At 41.7% G+C, this 22713-nt stretch overlaps 1 protein-coding gene across 2 annotated transcripts in view; it reads left to right on the top strand.

Moving 5' to 3' along the window:
- Window positions 1-22713, top strand: part of KPNA6 (karyopherin subunit alpha 6) — a 33779-nt gene that overhangs the window by 7202 nt on the left and 3864 nt on the right. For both annotated transcript variants that reach the window (XM_088153694.1, XM_088153700.1), the window contains exons 2-12: window positions 7076-7212; window positions 8664-8759; window positions 9278-9377; window positions 10639-10733; window positions 13874-14005; window positions 14968-15056; window positions 15331-15430; window positions 16010-16173; window positions 18525-18603; window positions 19211-19336; window positions 22491-22618. In XM_088153694.1, the coding sequence (XP_088009820.1) occupies window positions 7076-7212; window positions 8664-8759; window positions 9278-9377; window positions 10639-10733; window positions 13874-14005; window positions 14968-15056; window positions 15331-15430; window positions 16010-16173; window positions 18525-18603; window positions 19211-19336; window positions 22491-22618 (1246 nt within the window). The remainder of the gene's footprint in view (window positions 1-7075; window positions 7213-8663; window positions 8760-9277; window positions 9378-10638; window positions 10734-13873; window positions 14006-14967; window positions 15057-15330; window positions 15431-16009; window positions 16174-18524; window positions 18604-19210; window positions 19337-22490; window positions 22619-22713) is intronic.

The raw sequence follows: 22713 nt of genomic DNA, 5'->3' as shown, positions 1-22713 counted from the left end.
GGCCTCTAAAGAAGAAAATCATAGTCTACTAATTTTTCTTGCTGTTTTTTATAGTCCAGATCATGTATTTTCTTTTTCCCTCTTCCCAGCCTAGTTTTATTCTGGCCCTTGGATATGTTTCTAGTAGTGTTTGTCACAGTCCCATCTAGCTCTTGTAGCGATTAAGGATTTTTCTTGTTGGGCTGAAAAGCAGAGGTAAGCCGTGGTTTGAATTGACAGGAGGTGTAGTGACTGAGTTTTGAAGTTTCAGTTTGAAATACTGCTCTGGGACTCATTTGTGATCAGGATTACCTCCACCCTTTCCTATTTTAATAACAGAATATTGCAGGAATTTGTAGGCCTTCCAAAGAAAAAGGAAAGGGCTTATTAAACTCTCCCCAGTGTCTTAATAGCAGTGTCTCTCTGGGTCAGGTGACCAGGAGTGAGTCTTAAGAATGGATTTTGAGCCACTGCCCACCTTCCTTTTCCATCGGGATACATTGGGGGAAAAATCTCTAGATTGTTTTCTCTACAGCCTCTGGCCACAAATTGCCAATTACCAAACTCAGATTTTCTTTGGCCAGCTTTTCCTCACATCCCAGATTTGATCCCGTTCTGTTACGGGTTTGGAGAATTATCCTGCTGATGGACTCGTGAGCTTCACTATGTAACTTCTTTGCAATGTTCCTAGGGTTAGAAAGTAAAAAAGCATATCCGTTGTAAAGATACTGTGTGGCCCTTGGGTATCAGGCAAGAAGCAAGGTTGCCCACCCTTGTTAGAGAGCTCTAACAAGAGCAATAGTTTCTGAATTTAGGGAATATTTGTGCATCTGCTTCTGGAGATTCAATACATGGTCAGCTAGATGAGGTAACACATTCATAGTTGATTTTCATTTAAAGGATGTGTGGTTCTCCCTCTTCCAGTTAGGCTTCTAATAACACTACAAGGTAGTTGGGCATATGAGCGTGGTTCACCCCTTCTCTCCAGACGTTCACTGGATGATCTGATGGAAGAATGGAATCAACTTGCTCCCCCTTCCCTCCCACTTGTGCAGTGGAAAATCTGAAGCGGACTTGTACGGATGAAGGGCGCTACTGCTTCAGTAAAAATGACTGGGACTTAAATTTTCACAGTTTAGAAAAATGAGATAGTGGTAGTTCTTAGTCATCCTATAGTGACTGCCACGTGCTTGGCACAGCTGAATTCTGGCCTTCCAGAGCCAGGCTCCTGGCTTCTTTTGTATAGAACAGTTTGTTGTTCTGCTGCTCTATGCAGATGGTGTCTGCTGCCAGATGGCTCGCTCACTTGTACTTCCTTCAGCAGTCATACCTAAAGATGACATATGGTGTAGTCAGGTTGCCCGATTTACACCAGTGAGCCGTTCTTATGGTATACTAGTAGTTCTGGATTGGAAAGTGCAAAGTTTTATTTAAAAGGTCCTTTGAAGACAGATATCTACTGAGTTTAATAATTAAAAATGAGACATCTGTATACAGTATTTGTTTATTCCTTTTTTCTCCCAGTTTGCAAAATGATTGTTTCACCCACTCAACAATTGCATTGTTAGATTCGTTAATCTTGTGTGAAAAGTTGTTTGGAATTTAGAATGTTGCCTAGTTAAGCAAGGCTTGGCAAATAATTGGCCTAAATAGAAGCAGATGTTGTAAATATGCAGTTTGCATAGTGAACTTGAGAAAAGCATTTTCTGAATTTGTATGTATCTGATTTCATGCTGAAAGTGTGGAAAGGGAACTCCAGAGAGTGGCAGTTCTTAAAAGGCTAGTAGCTTGTGTGGGGAGGAAAGCTTAGGTACAGTTGTAGGCCAGGAGTTCTCAAAGTACAGCCCGCAGGCCGGATACGGCCCGCCAGGGTCATTTATCCAGCCCACCTGCCTGATTGGCCACCGCTGCTGTCTGTCAGAAGCGGAAGTGTCAGGGCTGTGTCAGGAGCTGCAGGCAATGCACGAGGAGGGAGATCGCAGAGCCGGACTATTCTACATGACAGGTATGCCGGGTCCAGCTGCTCTCCTCCTCTCCTCAAACTGTAGTCTGGCCTCCCATCATTCTGAGGGACCGTGAACTGGCCCCCTGTTTAAAAAGTTTGAGGACCCCTGTTGTAGGCTATGGTGCCTTTCTGTTCTCAACTTTGGTTGTTACCAAGCCATGTATGAGCAGGATGCCTATATTATGCATCTTGGACTTCATACTGCCATTTAGGGTCTGTGGTACAGCTTTTTCATGGTGCCCATGACTCCATTGCCTCCTCTCCACTTGACTGGTCCCCCTTCTGACCTGACAGTATTGCAGCCACTGCTAATTTCTTGTTAGATTCTGTCCTGTGTAACCAATAAGCAGAGATTCTTTGGTGTAGAAACCAGAGCTGCTGAATCAGTAGGAGGTCATCTCCTGGTGCTGAGCAGATTCTGGTACCACTGCTTTGCGAGGAGCAGAACTGGTCAGGAAATCCTCCTTTTCCCGCCAGGTCCAATGATGATAGAGCCATCTCAACCAGAGTATTGAACTCTGGCTTGTGCAGTGAGATGACTCTGTGATTGCTGGGACTGATACCAGCGACAGCATTGGAAAGGCAGGAGCAGGCAGGAATTTTTAAACCTATGGGTGGGATTGGGACACAGATTGTGTGTATGTACATATGACCTATGGGGTTCCAGTTCCAACAGGCTTTGGGGGAAAAAAAATTACCCAACATTGGTCTCTAGTGATCACTTGTCTCCTCAATATCACAGTACCTAAATTTAGAGATAAGTAATACAATCTCCTATTGATTTTTTGTGGTGTACAAATGAAAAATAAAAGAAATGGAGTTTAAGGCTTGCATTAGGCTAAACTGGACATTTAAGTTTTTTTTTTTTTTTAACCCATCCTAAAGTGGGGCAGAGAAAACTGAAAATCTCTCTCATTCCCATAGCAATATTGTTGCATCATCACCCTGTCTCCTGTAGCTGCCAGTTGCCAAATAACTTTTAAAATTAAACAATTGTCCTTGGCCGCATAGCTACACTCACTCCTGCCCCATAAACTTTTAGAAAAATAATAGACACATAACAGATGCAGGCCTTCTTCTGTGAGCCCCCTGAATCTGAAATTCAGGGGGTAGCCAGGGAAAGGGCTTTCTTAATAATGGCCCTTCCAGCTGAGGTGCATTTCCTGGTATGATGGTTGGGTTGTTTCTGTATTAGGTTAAAACCTTTCTCTTCTCCCCATGTCAGCCCTGCTAGGCAGACCAGACTAGGAGATCAACTCTCCAGGAAGGGTAAAGCTACTTTGATTGAGGTTAGCTATAATAACAAAATCTTACAGGTCTGATTGTGCTGTTCCTCCTCCTCCTCCTCCTCATAGTTCACTGAATTAGGGAGGTTTCTGCCTGAGCCACTTCCAAATGTTATCTCATATTTGTGGACTTAAAAATGGTTTCAATCCCTTTTACCTAGGGAACAGTTCTTGCATATCTCCATCAAGGTCATCTTCCTTACTTTCTACACCCAGGCTTTTAAATGTGTAATTATTTTAGTTGGTGTGCAACACTGGCCAATTGTTTTTAACTCTTGAGTTTTCACTGAATTCATATCGCAAGTGTGAATATTTGAATTTTATTCTGAGGCTCTTTTTAAACATATTGTTAGATTTTTATAGTACATAGCCATTTTGTAGATTAATCAGTAGGGTACCTAGAGAGACATACAGTGAATATAATGACAATATGTCATCTTGTTGAACTATTTCCAACCCAAATGTGTATGCATTTGTTTTCCTTCAGCTCTTTCCCCAATCCTGCTGCTTGGACCTCCATTTTTTGGTGATGTAGTTTGGGATTAAAATATTGTCACATTTGACCAATGCACTTGACAGTAGTTCCACTGTCTGGTTTTGCCTTGACTTGGCAATGTTAGTCCTGCTTTGAGGCATGTGAATTTTTACAGTTACTCAGCAGAGGTTGATTGTAAGGTAGGAAGCTGAGTGAGATGATGCTAAGAGCAAAGAGGGGGGGAAAAAAGGCTTGTGACTGAGCTTTGGACTCAGGCTTGCCAAACTTCAGAGTCAGTTTGGTAATAGCCATGGTTGCTGCCATATTAGATTTATTTAGACAGCCCTGGAAAGCAGCAAAAGCTATAGGCCTAAGGGTGCTTGTTGGTCTTGAATTAGAAATTTAGCCATACATTAAGCTGTGATTTATTTACCTGGTTCATGTTATGGTGAGATATAAACCATGGTTTACAGTGACTGGGTTCACTCATTTTACTAGATGCATCCTTATGGTTTGATGACAGTGAAGATCAAAAACTGAGAGTGAATGCAAAGAAAAGGATGAGTGTTTGGGTTTCATTGCTAGAAATGTTTGATCCTTTGATTTGTTCCATTATCAAGCTTTGCCAATTTGTGCTGATGAGAATTTACCAGGATGAGTTTTGCAGTTATCTCAGGTGAACCCACAGAACTATTTCTGATTATTTCTTCCCTGGTTCATTTGGTAACCTTCTGTGGCCTGGCTTTGCAATGAAGTCATGAGTCGCTGTTTGTAACATACCTTGTTGCTATGGGAAAGGGGTGCCATTATTGTGTATCCTTATTGTGACATCATTATTCAGGAGAGATCATGAGAGGTCTAGAAAAAGCCCTGGATTAAAGGCTGGCTGAAAATGTTATTGAAAGTCTAGCATCAGATAAACAGGTGTTGACTCTCTCTGCCTTATGGATGCTTTTTTCCCCCAGTTTTCCTTTTAATTCTGAAATCTTTCAGCTTTTCCTGACAGTTTCTTAAATTTGGTGTCCCCTGAAATTTGATAAGTGTTTGCCAACTTGCATTTTTGGCATCTTTTGGACATTCCCACTGGGAACCAAGCTTCTACAACAGGAAAACTGTGGTCTCCAAATATTGCTGAGCTCAAACTCTCAGCATACCTCCCAACTGACTCTTGGAAGGCCCCTGGATTCTCCACCACTGCTGTTCTTTGGAAGGCAAATCTTGCTTTGGAACAATAGTAGTGAATTATGAAAATTTGCAGATAGCTGAGCTGCTTGTCATTGTAGTGATTTATGACTAATACCCTATAAGAACATAAGAATAACCTTAGATAAACCTTAGATCAGGCCAATACTCAACTAGTCCAGCATTTTGTTTCTTAACAGTGGCCAACTGGATGTCTCTCAGGTGCCCGCAGGCATACTCTCTCTTGCCATTGTTCTCCTTCAACTGGCATTTGTAGGCACAATGTCCCCAACCCAGAAATAACATTGAGTCTTCAAAAACAATTGCTCTTGGTAGCCTGTCTTTCAGGAATTTATCCAATTCCCTTTTAGAACTATCCAAGTTAGTGGCCATCACCGCATCTTGTAATGAATTCCAACAGTTAGTTGTGTGCTATGTGAGGAAGTGCTTGCTTTTGTCTGTTCAAAGTGTCCTCCAGATCAATTTCATTAGATGATCCTGGCCCTAGGGTTTGGAGAGAGGAGAAAAAGCTTCTCCCGGCCCATTTTCTCCATGTCATGCATACTTGTGTGCACCTCAATCATATCTCCCCGCAGCTGCCTCTTTTTCTAAGCTAAAAACTCCCAAACTTTCTTCCTTTTCTTGTAAATTCAAGACTCCTTGTTTTAGCTACCCTCTTCTGCACTTTTAAAATCTGCATTATGTTCTTTTCCAAACATAATGTCCCAAACTGTACATTGTGTTCCAAACGCAGATGAGATATGTACAAGGGTATTAACAGTGTTGGTGGTTTGATTTTCAGTCCCTTTTTAATGACCCTTAGCATTAGCATGGAATTTGCCTTTTTCAAGGCTGCCATGCTTCATTGATCTATTTACCATGACTTCAGGATCGTTTAGTTACAGACAGCTTAGACCCCATCTTATATCTGAATGGGGAAGGCAAGTTTGCCCCCAGTGTGCTTAATTTTACTCTTAAATTAAACCACATTTGCCATTTGGTTGACCATTCACCAGTTTAAAATGATCCTTCTGGGTTTCCTCACAATCAGTTTAGGCTTTCAATACTCTGAACAGTTTGGTATCCTCCACAATCTGGGCCAGCTCATTGTTTACCCCAAGTCAAAATAATTCATAATTCAAAATTTAAAAATTCCAGCAGAGAACCTTGAGAGGTTCTACTTCCCTTCTCTGAAAAAAAAGTCTCTCCCTATTTTTTGCTTTCCTTGTTTTGAACAAATAGCAATCTATATATGAGCAAGCCTTCCCAGATTAGCTGTTAGAAAGATGTTTAAGTTAGCATTTCCCCAAGGAATTATGGTATGTAGAGATGTGTGGCATAACTGAAAGTGATTTTAATGTTTCTTGCAGGTTCCCTTTATTTAAGTTTAGGAGAATAGATCTACTTTTTTCTATCAGGTGTTCTGCTTCCTTAGTACACATTGATAGTCTGTGGCTTCCGTGCTCCAAAACTGAATCTTTCCAGAGACAGAAAAATGAATATCATTTAGAATTGATATTCTAAATTTCTGCACCAGTCCCTCTTTATTTCTCTTCATTTTGCATAATTTCAATTAAATTGTGAATCTGTAGGCCGGGAGTATTTTACCTTTAAAATCTGTATAGCATATATGGCCATGCCACTAAGGGTTATGGAAGTTGAAATTAGCACACCTACAGTCACCAAGTTGCAGAAGACACTTAATACACACTTCTGCCATTATGTAAAGTATCTTTTTCCTAGTATGCCTGTCTGTCTCTCTTTGGTGTCCTTCATTCATTTCATTTATTTAAAGACTGACTGTTTTTAATTTCTGCTCTCAAAATTGCAGTTCTTTGTAACAGGATTGATTCCCTCTGACTTGGTTGCATGTTTCCTGTTTCTTTCAGTAAGAGCAAGGAGAATAAAAAGGCACTGTAAAACTGAAAAATATTGAAGGATTTTAAGGAGCGCCAGTGTAGGTAAAGAGAAGGATTTTATCCCACCAATGCAGTGGAGTGACTCACTGCATAATCTGAACAGTCCCCCAGATGATAGTATCCTTTGGTGTCTTTTTGGCTTACAGCCCCAGGGCCTGATGATAGTATCCTATTTTCTGTTGGTGATGCAAAAAAGATGGCATCTGCTTTTTTTCCCCTTGGCCTGCAGAAACCATGGCGAGCCCAGCAAAAGAGAACAATTACAGAATGAAGAGTTACAAAAACAAAGCTTTGAACCCAGAGGAGATGCGCCGGAGGAGAGAAGAGGAGGGGATCCAGCTACGCAAACAGAAACGGGAGCAGCAGGTAAGGGATCTGTGGCCAGTCAGGCAGCCTCGCTAGTTGGTGCCTCTTTTGACTGCCCACTCAAAGGTCTGGAGTTTGGTAGAAGTATTACTGCCTTGCTTAAATAGATTGTTTGCTGTTTCCATTTTTGGCTTATCTTATACTTGGTAGTCAGTGCTTGGAAGAATAGCAAAATAGATAATAAAGGCTGGAGTGTCAATTGGCTTAATCATTAGTGTTCAAATGATTAAGATGTAAACGTTTGACCAGCAGGATCATAGCACCTTGTTCTTTGAGTGTGTATTACTTCTGGTACTTTGCTACAACAGGAAATGAGAGAAGGCAATTAGAGAATTGTTCCTTATAAATAATAATAAAATTAAACTAAGATTATCTCTGGTTTTGGTATCATAAAAGGAGGTTGGAAAACAATAAAAATGCAAACAAATTAAGCCAAGTGAAATCATTTAAATATTTTTTAATTTGTGAACAACTATAATAAGCTGACTGTTTTTGTGCAATACTGTAGAGTGGGCTGAAGGTTGTTCAGGATCTGCTAACAAATTTCTGTATAAGGCTGTACATCACTAAGGGTTTCTGACTCTCAGCACTAGAATTCCCCTCATCCCCCAGCACACTGGTCCACTTGCTAGGAAAAATGTTTGCTTGATAGTGAAAACTGAAGGTAGCTTTGTGGATGATAGGGTCATTGAGGATAGTTCTGGGCTGAGCAAGTGCTCAGAGGCACCTTGGCGCTTAATTGTTAATGTATGTGCTCTCTGTAAGCTCTATTTTATATCTTGTTCTAGTTGATCTTCAGATTTTATTAAAAAGAAAGAAAGCAGATGCTATAAGTCTGTTGACACTTGGTGCAAGGCACTCGTATTTTCTGTTAGATTCTTTGCCTCTTAAAATTGTGTGTGTCTGTATAAATTTAATATACATTTTATATGTCATTTATTATATACAGATTGATACTTGAAGTGGTAATTACTGTTTAGGATAGTGAAGCCATAAAAATGATTTGGAGTGACTTGAGTAAAATGGGTATGTCCCTCTGAATTTGTAGATCATGAATGCCAAGCCAGGATAAGTTTTGCCCTTTGTTACTACAAGTGTGACCTGAGTAATAGTGGTTTGGGAGATCAAAGATGGTGCCACCTGGTAACACTATTAAGAATAATTAAGTGCTGGAACCTATTATGTCATGCTGCTGTTCAATTAAGCCGTAACATTATGGAATTTGGTGTATACAAGTCCTTGCCTTTAGAACTGTAACTTAAAAGATCTGATATCTGCAAGTGAGAATTGGAAAATGGGGTACTGCTTGATGAAACATCTAAAGCTGGGATGGTGAGAAATGTTGGGGTACAACTCTGAAGTGCAGAGGAGGTACTCAGCAACCTGCAGGTGACGGCTTATAGTCAATGTTTGATTTGTTCCCCTGTGATTTCATTCATTTTCCATTGCAGCTCTTTAAAAGGAGAAATGTGGAGCTAATTAATGAAGATACTACTATGTTTGATAGTCCCCTCGTAGATTCCTCGGTCAGCTCTACCACTGGTGGTGTAAGTAGAGATAGCATGTTTCTTTCTTTCTTCTCTTTTTTGGTCAACATCAGTAAGACTTGTGCAGATATTAAGAAACTTAAATGCACTTTGTAAATTTTTTCTGCCTCAAAAGCTCAGGAAATCAATCCACTAGTTTTCATTTTGAGCATTTGCAATCAGGCTGGGGCCAGAAAAAGGGATTTATTTATTTATTTTATTTATTTTCAGACTTGTATGCCGCCCATCTCCCCCAACGGGGAGCATTTATGGGCTACACCTAATTGTAGGGCCTCAGGTTCTCCATCCCGGGGCTAGGTGAACCAATAATCTGCTTTGGTATAATATACCTTATTGTGTCTCTCTGAAGGTTTTTGAAAGAACTTCCTAGGATTTAGATTTTTTTCTTCTTAACCCTACCCTGGGATCTTCTCCTCTGAAGACTATAATAGTCCTGACTTAAATCTGAGATTTGAGAATTGCTGTGAAAGGTGGGCTTTATATTTGGTGGTGGATGGATAAATATCTGATCTTTTCAGGAGGGTGTGATCACAATGGAGATGGTGAAAATGTTGTTCTCTGAAGATCCTGATCTTCAGCTAGTAACTACACAGCGGTTCAGGAAGCTACTTTCAAAAGGTACATTCAACTGTGACTCTTAAGTAGAATTTGCAGTAACTTTGTATTCGTGCTTTTAAGAAGAGTTTGTGAGTTTAACTCAGTGTTTCTGTTAGGCCCTCAAGTTACATTTATTGTTGAAATACTTTGCCAAAAATGTTTAGAAACTTCCTATGTGTGGGTAGACTGAATAGATGAAATCCAATAGCTGGAGCAGGATATCTGAGCAGTTCATTTTTTAACTCACCCAAGTTACAAATCACTTTATTTAAATGTATTAAATTTCAGCAGTTAAATCTTGGGGTGCCAAATAGTGTGTTGCAAACTTATATCTGGCTAAACATGGATAATATGCAAGCATACACTGTGATATACAGAATCACAGCTTCAACTGGGCATGCAGTTAGTTGGAGAGATTAAATGTGAATATGGTCATATTGACTGGCCATGTCACTGACCTTTGCTCTTTTTTTTCTTAGAGTGCTTTGCACAAACTGCTGGTTTTTTTGAAGTCGCCAAGGACCAGAGGAAGCGTGGCTGAAATAGTGTGGCTAGCCTGTTTTTTTTTAAAAAAAAGGATGGGGGCACTTTAGGCATTAAGTCTGCCAGAGGACATATATATCTATTTTAAGCTTTATTTTTGAAAGATAGCAAATTACGTTCCAAAAATGGGGAGATTGCCATGAAGTTTCAGCTACGTGATCCTGTTGGCCTTAAGAGACTGTAACAATGGTACCAGGATGCAGGTCACAGGTTATCCATCACTGAGAACCTCCACTTTCAAAAAGGAATGAAGGAAAATGTTAAAAGGGTGTTAACTGCTTACACAGTCAATGCTGATGGCTTTTCCCCACTTTTGAGCAAGCGCTTTCCAACCATTCTTGATTTGGCAAAAATCTATACTGAAAAGAAATCCTGCCTCTGTTGCCTCTATTCACAGTCACTGCTCTTCTCTTCAGGTTAATTGGTGACAATCTCAACAGATTCTGTACACCTTGAGGCTGTCATTTGGGCAATGTTGGAATAAGTGGGGAGAGCAATACTGTAAATAAACATTGTACAGTTAAGGATGACTTAAGTCTGTCTCATTCATGGGCCAGGATGAAATGAAGGTAACAGCGGGACACAACTGAAAAAGCTGTGGCCTGGGCATGTTTGCACAGGGTTATGTGCAGGTTTGGATTTTGATAGTCACCACCTCCCTCCCAAACTATGAGGAAACCTTATCCGATATTGTTTGGTATATATTTAACTTTCCCTCCCTCCATTTTTTTTCTTTTAGAACCCAATCCTCCAATCGATGAGGTGATAAGCACTCAGGGAGTTGTGGACAGGTTTGTTGAGTTCCTCAAGAAAAGTGAAAACAGCACATTACAGGTAAGAGGATGGTTAATCCACAGAGGCCAGTTGTTTCTCTAGAAATCACTTTGGCTTGCTCTTTGAAGATTTTAATAAACTTTACAGCTTATTCTATCTTTGTCATCCTTATGTCTGTGATTCAATTGACCAAACACATCTCACTACAAGCAGACAATGATACAGTAATTTAATACAAACTATAATGTACTGTTTGGCATATTGTTCATGGGCTTTCATTAGAGTAGTAAAATGGGTTCTCACTAACAGAAGGTCATGCTTCAGGGGATATTGCAGGATTTCTTAGTTTAGCCCAAGCAGCCACATGTAAAACCAAGTAATTTCATGTTTATTTAAAGAAAGTTCTGTTCCACTGTTCCCCTCCCAAAAAATATCACTCAAAGTATCAAATCAATAACCAATCAATGAAAGTACAAGGAGTGCCTCACACTCAAAGGACTGTAACTAAGGATGAAAGAATTTAATTAAAAATAATGCGTTAAGATTCCTAAACATATGTCAGATCTTCTGGATATTGAAATGCAGAAACACTGGACTTCTGGGGAAGAAATGGTGGACTGAAGATGGCTCCATGAAAAGCAAGCTGACAACTGCAGAGGAATGAAGAGCCAGTGAGTAGACTGGCTCTTCATAATTCCTTTCTGGACAAGGAGAAGACTTCAGATTGCCCACAAGTGCTCTAGACAGCTATTCGTTGTGAGGAGACTGCAAGACAGTGCTCTCCAGTGGGTTTAGAACTCTGAGAGATGAGGAAATAGCCATCTTGCTCAAACTGCGGTCAGTGCCTTCAAAAGGACACTGGGTCCACATACTTCCTTTTCTAATCACTTTTGGACATTGCATGTTCTGCTTTTCAGCTACAGGGAACCTTTGGATTGACAAGTTTTACATTGCTGGGTGAGTTTCCTTCAGTCCTTATTGAAAAAAGTTTTAACTACAAATTTAAGAACTTAAAACATTTTTTTTTTTAGAATAAACAGCAAAAGGGTGATAACTTTAATTTTAGAAAGTTACAAACAGACTAAGGTTCCAAATAAATTTGAAATAAGATTTTGGAATTAATTATAAAGAATCCTTCCCATGGGAAAATGCTTTAAAAATTGGACACTAGAGAGAACTAGAAGGAACTAAAGATTACAATTAAAGGAGAAGAACACTTAAACTCAACTTAGAATTACAGAATGAAGCAAAATATTTTAACATTGGATATATCGAAGGATATTTTTGAACAATGAACCCAGGAGTTAATTTTAACAGTGTCTGCCTCTATAGATAGACTGTGTTTAAAAGACATTATGGAAGAGGGAACAGGTTTTACCTGACAAGATCAAGACTGAGTTGAAAGTGGATTTACAAATGACAGGCTACAAGAATGACATGGAAAAAGATGTTACACTGGACATACAAAAGAAACCAGCTGATGTTTTAATAATTAAAAGGAATGTGCAAGCAATAAATCAAGGGAGTGACCTGGATAATTTTCCTAGATTGGATTTACAAAAGAGGCTTGTTAAAGTTTTGAAGAATCTTGTGAAAAGGGACAAAAAATGAAAAGAAATCAAGTTCTATGAAATTATTTGAATGGACTAAATATTAAGATTGTTAGAAGTAAAAGGAAGGAATATAAAGTCGGTTTATTTGATCAAGGTTAACATAGATACGTTATTTCTGGTGACCCTTAATGGACTTTTGCTGACACCAGGACTGATATGACAAGGCTTCATGGATTTGTTTTTATATAGGAGATGGAATATGGGAAGAAAAGTTCATTTGTTATATGTGGTGATAAGTTACTAAAATTGTTTATACTTGTGATGAACGAGGTGATAAGTTACTAAAATTGTTTATACTTGTTGTGATGAACGAGGAAGTCCCTTCTTTATATATTTCTTTTCTTTTTCTTTACTATATTATTTTTTCTTCTTTCCTTCTCTTTTTATTTTTTTTCTAGTTCATATTAGTTTTTACTGTTATAATTGTAATCTTTAATAAAAGTACTATTAAAAAAAGAAATGCAGAAACACCAATGTATAATTGTCTCAAAAATCTGCAAGTTATACTTTGAGTTACAGGTATTAGAAGTAGGCATGAAGTTAGAGTCCTCCTTTAAAGAGAGGGTATTTTGCTAAAGGGATATGTGGGTTAGGAATTCTTCCTTATTAGTTCTTTATTCCTGAGTAAATATAGGGTACCAGTCTTTTCAAGGTATGTACATTAATTTGTTGTTGTTGTTCAGTCATTAAGTCGTGTCCGACTCTTCGTGACCCCATGAACCATATTGCACCAGACCTTCCTGTCCTTCACTGCCTCCCTGAGTTTGCTCAGTTTCATGCTCATTGCTTCAGTGATGCTATCTAACCATCTCATCCTCTGCCGTCCTCTTCTCCTTTTGCTTTCAGTCTTTCCCAGCATCAGGGTCCTTTCCAAAGAGTCCTCTCTTCGCATTAGGCGACCAAAGTCTCTGAGCTTGAGCTTCATTATCAATCCTTCCAATGAGCATTAATAATCATGTTTTAATGTAGCAATCCATAAAGGTCCTTCTTGCAGGGCAGTTGATGGTTGAAAACAAGACAACTGTAAATCATACAGGATCCAGCTCTGGAGTGGATTTCTTCTGCCTCCCTGGCCTTTTTGGCCTCCTTCCAGCTTTTTTTGTTGAGGGGTGGCAACCATGGAACTCCTCCCTCAGTCACATGGCTCTCTCTTATTTGCAATGCTCCAAGCTTGGGGGGAGATTCATTTTGGGGGACAGGAAATGGCAGCAGTGCTACTGAGACGAGCTGCTCTAGCTGCTGTCCCTTGATGGGATAAAATAGAGCTAGAAAGACTCTGTTGCTGTTCCTACAAAAATGGGACTTCCTCCTTCGTGGTGACAGTGAAATGGGGCCTATTTTATGGCTTATGGGCCTGGTGAAGACCTTTCTCCACAGAGATAATGGTCTTCTGGGAGCTTCCAGTTGAGACCTGATTAGAAATGGCAGCCAGAGCGATGAGGTCTCATTTCTGAATTACTTTGCACAAATCCCATATTGAGTTGAAAGTCCAGTTTGATCTACTGGGGTTCAAACCCAACTTGTTTCTCATTGATTGGTGCATTTCCATTGGAGACGATCTTTCATCAGCTGCTTCTTGTTTTCCAGTTTGAAGCTGCGTGGGCATTAACAAACATTGCCTCAGGCACCTCACTACAAACCAAAATAGTTATTGAGGCCGGGGCAGTTCCAATCTTCATTGAATTGTTGAGTGCTGATTTTGAAGATGTCCAAGAGCAGGTGAGGCCTTTTCCAGGTGAGCTTGTAGCTCAGATTTGGGTTACTGGTTTCATGGCAACTCTTTAGCTTTGGTTCATTCTCTCTAAAGGATTTCTATGATAGAACAGCTAGCTCAGGTTCTGAACATTGCATGTGGTCAACAGAGTATCCTAAAAGGGCAGCAGCCTCCCAATTAAAAAAAAAAAAATAGAAATGCCCAAATCTCACAAGATTCGGGTGGTTTTTTTTATTTTAATTTAATTGAGGAGATGTCTGGGGCTTGGAAATGGCTGTGTTCTAATTACTTTGCATTGCTTGTCCATCTCTTCAGCTATCCTACCACATTGTAGGTTTATAATTATATTTTAATTATGGTGGTTATCACATTACACTGATAACTTGCTTTTCCCCTGGGAGTTCGAGGTAGCATATGTTGGGGGTGGGGGTCGAAGTGAGGCCTTCACTCAGTTTATTCTCACAACCCTGTGAGGTAGGTTGGCCCACAGGAACACAACTGGCCCCGTATCACCCCGTGCTTCAGTGGTCTAACCGCATAACTGGAGCTGTTGTGATGGCACAGATGTGTCAGACTGCTCGGGGAGAAGCAAGCTGCTCTGTGTGGCACTGAGACCTGGCACAGTTGGCAAGAAAGCACAAATGGAAGGGTTGGATTATAGAATGGGGATGAAATAATCAAATATGGGTAATAACCTTCTAGAGGAGTGGTAGCACCGATGTGGTGCATTGGCCAGGCTTCTGCAACCAGGTATCCTCCGCAAGCTGGGGGTGCCAGGTTGAGAAAGTTGCCTAGACAAGTTGAAAAGTATTTTGCACTGTGTTTGTTACAATAATAACCAACAGCAAGGAGGTGACTCTGGTCAGCAGTTCATTCGAAAGGCCCTGAGACCAACTTCCTGCTTCACTGTTGCTCTTAATATACCTCCTTCAAGGACTGAGTCCTGAAGCCTCTGCTCTTCTTCCAGGCTGTCTGGGCACTGGGGAACATCGCTGGAGACAGTTCTGCCTGTCGTGATTATGTCCTAAATTGTGGCATCCTTCCTCCTCTGCTGTTGTGAGTAGAGTTGCTGCTGGGAGAAATTCCACGACTTCTAAAAGTGGTGCTTGTGGCACCTTCATTTCCTCAGACTGCAAATGCTGAGTGGGGCAAACTTGTCCTACAACCTTTCTTCACAACTGATTTCCTCATTTTCCCCAGACTATCCTGGCTACTAGGACTGTTCATGGGAATACTGTTTCTTTACTAACAAGTTCCTAAGCCCTTAAATATTTTGGCTCAAGCCCAAAGGGGGTAAAGTGGGCTTAAGCATCATTTGCTTATATTTCAGGCTCCTCACAAAATCTACTAGACTGACAATGACACGAAATGCTGTCTGGGCTTTGTCAAACCTGTGCAGAGGGAAGAACCCACCCCCAGAGTTTGAGAAGGTAAGATCCAAACATGTATTGCTCCTATTTCCCCAGACACAGGCATATCTTTGTGTTCCACAGACTTTAGGTGATAGATATCTGGGCTCCCATTAAGCCTCACCTCCTGCTCATATCACTTAACTCTCCTTCACGTGTTTAAAAGCACCTGAAGTGTAGTGGAGTAGCATAATGTGAAAACAGTAAGATGTGTGCCTTCTGGCATGTGCTCATCCTAACTCAAGTCTTGATAGGGCTGATTGCAGTCTGAGCATCTTGTACAAAGTTCACTATTTTATTCTCCAACAGACAAGAAAATGGGTGTAAGTAAAAACTCTAAGCCAGAGTTACTGCTACAGATATACCTATGGATAGAGGACTCATTTACTAGCTCTAAGATAAGTGTTCAATGAGATTAGAGCATGAGGCACTGATTTGAACAAACAAAAAGTGTATTTCTGAATTGAACATGAAATGAGAGATTTGATCTTGACACACATAGAAAGTGTAGAGAACTGCTGAAGTCCTGCCACTTCCCACTCCCTCTTGATCTCTTGGGCCTGTGTTCTCATGGTCTCTTGCAATTGTGTTTTTGGGCAGGTGTCATACTGTTTGCCAGTCTTGTCTCGCTTGCTCTTCAGCAGTGATTCGGACTTGCTGGCAGATGCCTGTTGGGCACTTTCCTATCTGTCAGATGGACCCAATGAGAAAATCCAGGCGGTAATAGATTCAGGAGTGTGCCGACGATTGGTGGAATTGCTAATGTAAGTGTACAGGGGCCCATTGTGCTATATCATTGTTTGCGTAGCTATAGCTTATTGAGTAATTGGCTAGATTCACATACTTTGCCATGCCACAAAAAATGGTTTACAGACTACTCTGGCTGAATTCATTGTGCGAAGTTAGATTATGAAGGGTCGATGTTAGAATTCATGGGAGGATATGCCTATAACTATAATAGTATGTGGGAATGACCTTGGGAGACTGGAGGAAGAGCTGCAGACTAGGCAACAGTCAAATAAGAGGCAGCTGAGCCTGCAGAAGGAATGGGGGCATGGCAAATGTCTCAGAAGGGCGCCTCCCTAGTTTCTTGTAGTCTTGTAGTCACCTGTAAAGGTGACGGAGAGATGTACAGGTAGTCCTCACTTAATGACCATTTGTTCAGGGACTGTTTGAAATTACGACAGCGGTGAAAAAATGGACTTACAACCTATGCCCAAAATTATGACTGTTGCAGTGCCCCCACAGTCATGTGATCAAAATTTGGGTGTTTGGCAGCCGTCCACACTTACAACTGCAGGGGCGCTTCAACTCCCTCTACCCACCTATCTCCCCCCAATTTCTGCCCTGTTGGCCCCCTGGCACCCTGCGCTCCATAGCCCCAGCTGCTGTCTCCCTGCTCACACTGCTGACTAGGCATGCCCGGCCTAGCTGCTGGGTCCTATGGGGCTGGCTGAAAAAGCTCCAGGCCAAAATTCAGCACAGAGCTTTTTCAGCCAGCCCCCAGAGTCAAGAGGGGGTCCTCTCGGCAGGTGGCAGTGGCTTGTGACCTTCCCTGCCAGCTTCCCCATTGACTTTCTGGGGAAGCTGGCAGGGAAGATTGAAAATGGTGATCACGTGATCATGGGGCACTTGGCAATTGTAAGCCACTGCTGCTTGCCAAGAGGACTCCCTCTCACCTCAGGCTGAAAAAGCTCTGCTGAAATCTAAGCAGGATTTTCAGCCATGGAAGATTTTCAGCCCCAGAGTGGAGAGGCTACAGAAGTCTCTTGACTCTGGGGCTGAAAATCCAAGCGGTGCTGAGGCCCTCGTGCACCCAACCTGCATCGGATTCTCGTGCACCCTCACCAACCTTCCCATGCACCCCCTTGCTCCCTCCCCCACCTGGTAGCGTCTAGGGCTTGCAACTTCCTGCCAGCTTCCCCACTGACTTTATTGTGGGAAGCCGGCAGGGAGTCACGTCGCCTAACGACTGGGCCATTCACTTAAAAACGGCAGCTGGAACTGCCAGTATTGCGGTTGCTAAGCAAAGTAGCCATGTGATAATTTGCTTAACGACCCATCGCTTAGTGACCTACATTCCGGTCCCAATTGTGGTTGTTAAGCGAGGACTACCTGTACTTTCAGACTTGCAAGATTCTGTTAATGTAACCTTACAATAAAGCTAGAGCTAGTACTCCTGGATGTGCTTCTTGTCTGGACTACCTCGCAAGGTTGACAATAACATTGGAATGTCATGTGCATTCAAGTTAAATCACAGGAAGTTTCACAACAATCATATTTGAATATTTTCTGAATCATTAATTGGGTTGTATCTGAAGTCAGTCCTATTTTTCAAAAGAAGAAGGATGCTAATCTATGCCACGATACTGAGGCAGTTTCCTTGGCTTTAAACTATGGAGTAGCATCAACACGGGGTTGAAGGTGGGCCAGTTGTTTCCCAAGCTTAAGGGAGGATGATGAAACATGTGGTACACAAAGGATTGCTGTAACCCGTCATAGCAATTGAAAAGCGTGTGTGTTCACACTGTCCACCTACACTCCCATCTCCAGTGGAATAAATGGGTAGGGTACTGTGAGCATTACCAGACTTAAGCACATTCGTGAGAGCTTGAGGAAACACATGAGGTTGAGTGGGGGACTTAAATCCTAGCTTAGTCCATCCTGAACCTAGCGCTTTCCAAGCACGTGGGACTGTAAATCCCAGCAACCCTAACCGGCTGATGGGAACAATAAGGGTGTGACTCCCTCCATCGACCAGGGTGGGGAAGGTGCTTTAATGCAGCAAAGATCTCCCGTGTGCAGGCTCAGCTTCCTATTCCAGATTTTAACTATCCCAGGCCTGGGTCTAAAATGAGTCCCAGTCATAAGAGACGTGCATGACCTGTGGCCTTCCAGATGTTGTATCCCCAGCAGTTTGTGGTCTGTGGTCAACAATATTTGGAGGGCCTTGATTCTCCAACCTTGCCCCCATCCGGTCCCCTGCAGTGCATCATGGTTTTGTACAAACAGGCTTTACTGGGATGTATCTGGTGAAAGAGGCTAAACTTGTGGGTCAAGTTTGGGCGCTCACCCTGAAGGGAACGCTGAGTGTGTTGTTGTCTTCTTCACACAGGCACAGTGATTACAAGGTGGCTTCCCCGGCTTTGAGAGCGGTTGGCAATATTGTGACAGGGGACGATATTCAAACCCAGGTGATGCGAGGGGACAGGTCTTATATTTCCCCATTCCAGGCTCTGGAGAAATCCACCTCTGGGACTTAGTTTTTGCTTCCAATCCATAGTAAGGGAGGCTGTGGAATTTGGCAGAGATACCAGCACTGAATACTCAAACTATGATTTAAAGCTGGCATTTTGCTTTTCCACTTTCCTGTTTATACATGTTTTAACAGTTCTTTTAACTAAAAATAAATTACTGGCACTACCATAACATGGTGGTGTTTTAGCCAAACCAAGTTAGTGGTCCATAAAGATGCCAAAAAACCAGGGACTGTGACTGTGGCACCTGATTGGAACAGAGGTAAACAGCTTCATCCAATCGTACCTGTATTTCAGATGGTACCTCATGATTAAGATAGTTCTCCAAAATTGTAGATCCCCCCCCCCAATTAAACTGTCCCTGCTGCTTTCTTTAGACTAATGAAGAATCTCTTGAGGTAGGGCTGACCTTTAGGCTACAGTTGGCCAGGTACAGCATCCCCAGGTTGCACAAGTTGGGATGTATCTGTAACCAAATGATGATCCTCTCTGATAGATAGGTAGCAGAAGTTTTGAAACGGGCTCGTCTGCTTTTCCTTTCTAGGTGATCCTAAATTGCTCGGCTTTGCCTTGTCTCCTTCATCTGCTTAGCAGCCCCAAAGAGTCCATCCGAAAAGAAGCTTGCTGGACAATCTCCAATGTGACAGCAGGGAACAGGGCTCAGATACAGGTAATAAGCTAATGGAAACAACACTCCTGAGGCTTAAATGACCATCTGCCTTTTGGTCCAATACTCAGACGTCAGAGGCTTCCAGAGGAAAGGTGGAACTCAAATTCCAGTCCCTAGCCTGGTTATGTCCATCACGGTCTCTGGGCATTCACCAGTACGGGTTTTCCTGTACCTGCACAAACATCCTTGGTACATTCTGGAAGTGAGCCATTTTTTTTAGTGCGCTGTGAGACTAGTCTCTCCACTATGGCATACCTATGGAAACCTACATTATTCACCTCATTTCCTTTTGATAGTTGATGTAGTATGTTCTCTATCTTTCTCCCACCCCCCACGAAGATAAGTTTAATGTTACATTTGTGCCACCTTTTTGATGCATGTTTCAGCACTTTACATTCTTTGAGGGCTTTTTCAAAATGTGTTAAACCTGTGTGCCTCTTGTATCTCTTGTGTTTGGGAGAAAATCATTTAGTGGATTCTTGTCTCCATTGCTACAGCATCACAAACCTAGGTTATTACCATTGGAGCATCCGAGCTTAATGTTCCACAGTAGAAGCATAGTCTTCAGGCTTCTCCTACAGAAGCATCAGAACCAGCAAGAGCTACTCTTAAAAAACTGAAGCTGAGTCATCGGCTTGATAGTTTCCTGTGTCCTGGCAGTTTCCCCAACCTGACTGATCCCTTCAGTCAGTAACAGCTTCAAGAACAAAGTGGAAACTGAATCATATTTCTTGGAAGAGCTTAAAGAGGGGAGGTGAAAGGAAAGGAATGTTCTGAATCCACAATAAAAATCTTCACATGTGAAAGATAAGATCTGATAATCAGCTCCTGCTTCTGGAGATCTGTTAGATCACCCAACTCATTATCTTCTTCCTGAGTGCCTGTCCTCAGTCTTAAGGAGAAAACGCTTGCCTTGGCCTTCCCTGTAGGACGGGACCTACTGATGAAGGCTGGGGAAATTGAGAAGTCAGCCTTCAGCTCTATGCAGAGTAACAAGGTATCTTGCTGTGGAAACTAGGTATATTCTTCTGCTTGTCCCTCTGTACAGATGCTTATTCTCTGGGTCTCATTGATCAGAGTATTTGGTACGCTCTTCATTATGGCAGGACTTGTATTGTGATGGTAAAGATAATTCCCAGTCCCATTTTTCTTTACAGAGTACTGTGGTCAGTTTATTTATTTACATCCCATTGAGCTCTGTGGATTCCAGACAGCTGTTCAAAGAACCACTTAAGAGTATTTGGTCATGATTGATAGTCACCCTTACTTTTGCCTTCAGAATCCCCTTTAGCAGTTGTCATTGCTTAGTGTTTCTCACGAGTCTGATCTGCCTCCCCTCAGTAGGTTACATGATTTCGCAGTAATTTACATCAGGATCTTGATTCAGACAATGATTGGTCTTTTTCTTGTCGATCTGTGAAGATTCTGTCAGGCTCAGTCATCACAATTGCTGCTCCTCTCCTACAGCAGTGTTTCCCAACCTGAGCAACTTTGTGACATATGGGCTTCAACTCTCAGAATTCCCTAGCCAATATGGCCATTGCTAAGAAGTCCACACATCACAAAGTTGGCCAAGTTGGAAAACGCTGTTCTACAGCCATTACCTTTTCTATAACCCTTGACCCATCCGGTATGAGGATTGCCAATTCTTACAGGATATGCTGCTGGAAGAGAACCATTTGAGGTTTGACAAGAAGAGGCATTCGGAATAGATCACCAGCTAATTAATACTGATAAATACTGTGTGGACTGTTCCCAGTAATAGTTGGGTCTGTGGCATTACATCATCATGCATGGCTTTAATCTTTCAGCCTGACTGAAGGGGTTTCTAAATGGATTGAAGGATGCGTATTTGATGGCAATGAGTTAGTCCATACCAAGACTGACAGTGAAATGGGACATGTCTATAAATTATGCAGTGGTTCATCATATAAAATTAGAACCTCAAAAAAAATCTTATTTGCTTCCACATAAGCTTTTCAGTTTCTCAGGGTTTTGATAGATTCTGGTTGAGGCTGAATCATTCTGCCATCAGACAAAATTTAGGTGGTAACTACTGAATTCTGTCTACTTATCTGTGCAAGACCACCATATCATTGGTTGTTCATGCATTTCTGCCACTTGTCTGTCCAAAAAATTATTTGAGCACAAATATCAGTGAGTGGCCTCACACTGTTTCATCAGTGAATGTGCAGGAAAACAGTGGCGATACTGTTTTCTCCAATAATTTTCTAAGCCCTGTATATCTCCTAGGGAGGGGAATCCACTTCCCTAGGATGAGAGACTGAGAAAACTGAAGACACAAAATAGGGCTAAAGAAATGCTTGCAGTCTGAAAGACCCTGAAGACATCTGAGATCTTGTTGACATTTTGTGGGACCGACAATACTACAGCTGTATTGGTTTCAGCTAACAGGGCAGAACAATATCTCAAGTTTTGTTACTCCTTGTTCTGGACATCTGGGATGGGTGCATAAGCAAAACGTCTTTCATCTGTCGTCCATCCAACTCTCTGGAAATAAAAACATCCTCACAGATCAACTCTGTCAGATGCCGAAGAATGTACACAAATTGCAGCTGAATCATGGGATGCATGAACTTAACCTTGACCAGGTTAATGCTCTTGGCACAAACCCACACTGAGCTATTAGAAGTTTTTTGCAATAGGATGAATTGGGCATCTCTTGCCACTTGAGAAATGGTTTATGCCTCAGGATCTCAGAATTTGGGACTTTCACTAGTGGAGAGTGATGGTCCCTTCAGTTAATCAGGTGATTGTAGTCCAGCCTTCACCATGCCTTCCTGATATCTAGATTGATTCCCAGAATTCTCAACAAGGGCTATGTTTATTGGGGAATTCTGGGGATTGACTTTCATACATCTGGAAATTAGGAAAATATTCTTTAATGCTGCCCCACTCTGCTTATATACCTCCAAGGGGTAGAAGAAGATTACTCAGTAAGCAATTTGATCTTGTTGAGAAATCTCTCCCGCAAGAAACATCCTGCTTTTGTCCTCTGATCCAGCCTCCTTCAGGCCCGACCAATAGGCCCTGCTGATTTGCTCCTGCCTGCTTGTTTCATCTGCCTTGAGGTGAGTTGTTGGCCACAGTGCCAAGCCTCTTGCTGACGCTGTTCTCTTCTCTGGCCCTCCAGGCAGTCATAGATTCTAACATCTTCCCAGTACTAATTGAGATATTGCAGAAGGCTGAATTCCGCACAAGGAAAGAAGCAGCATGGGCAATCACAAACGCTACATCGGGAGGAACGCCAGAGCAGATTAAGTAAGTTGTAACTTACTCATCAGCTAAGTCTGTCCATTAGGGGTTTTCCCCTTGTAGATTGTGCTGTTCTCTCATTAACAGGTCTGTGAGAACTA

The sequence above is a fragment of the Python bivittatus genome, unplaced genomic scaffold (genome assembly GCF_059951505.1).
Source record: "Python bivittatus isolate LINGU-HERP-01145 unplaced genomic scaffold, Pbiv_v1 ctg000040_np1212, whole genome shotgun sequence".
Classification (NCBI taxonomy): Eukaryota; Metazoa; Chordata; class Lepidosauria; order Squamata; family Pythonidae; genus Python; species Python bivittatus.
This window is presented reverse-complemented; position numbering and strand designations above follow the sequence as displayed.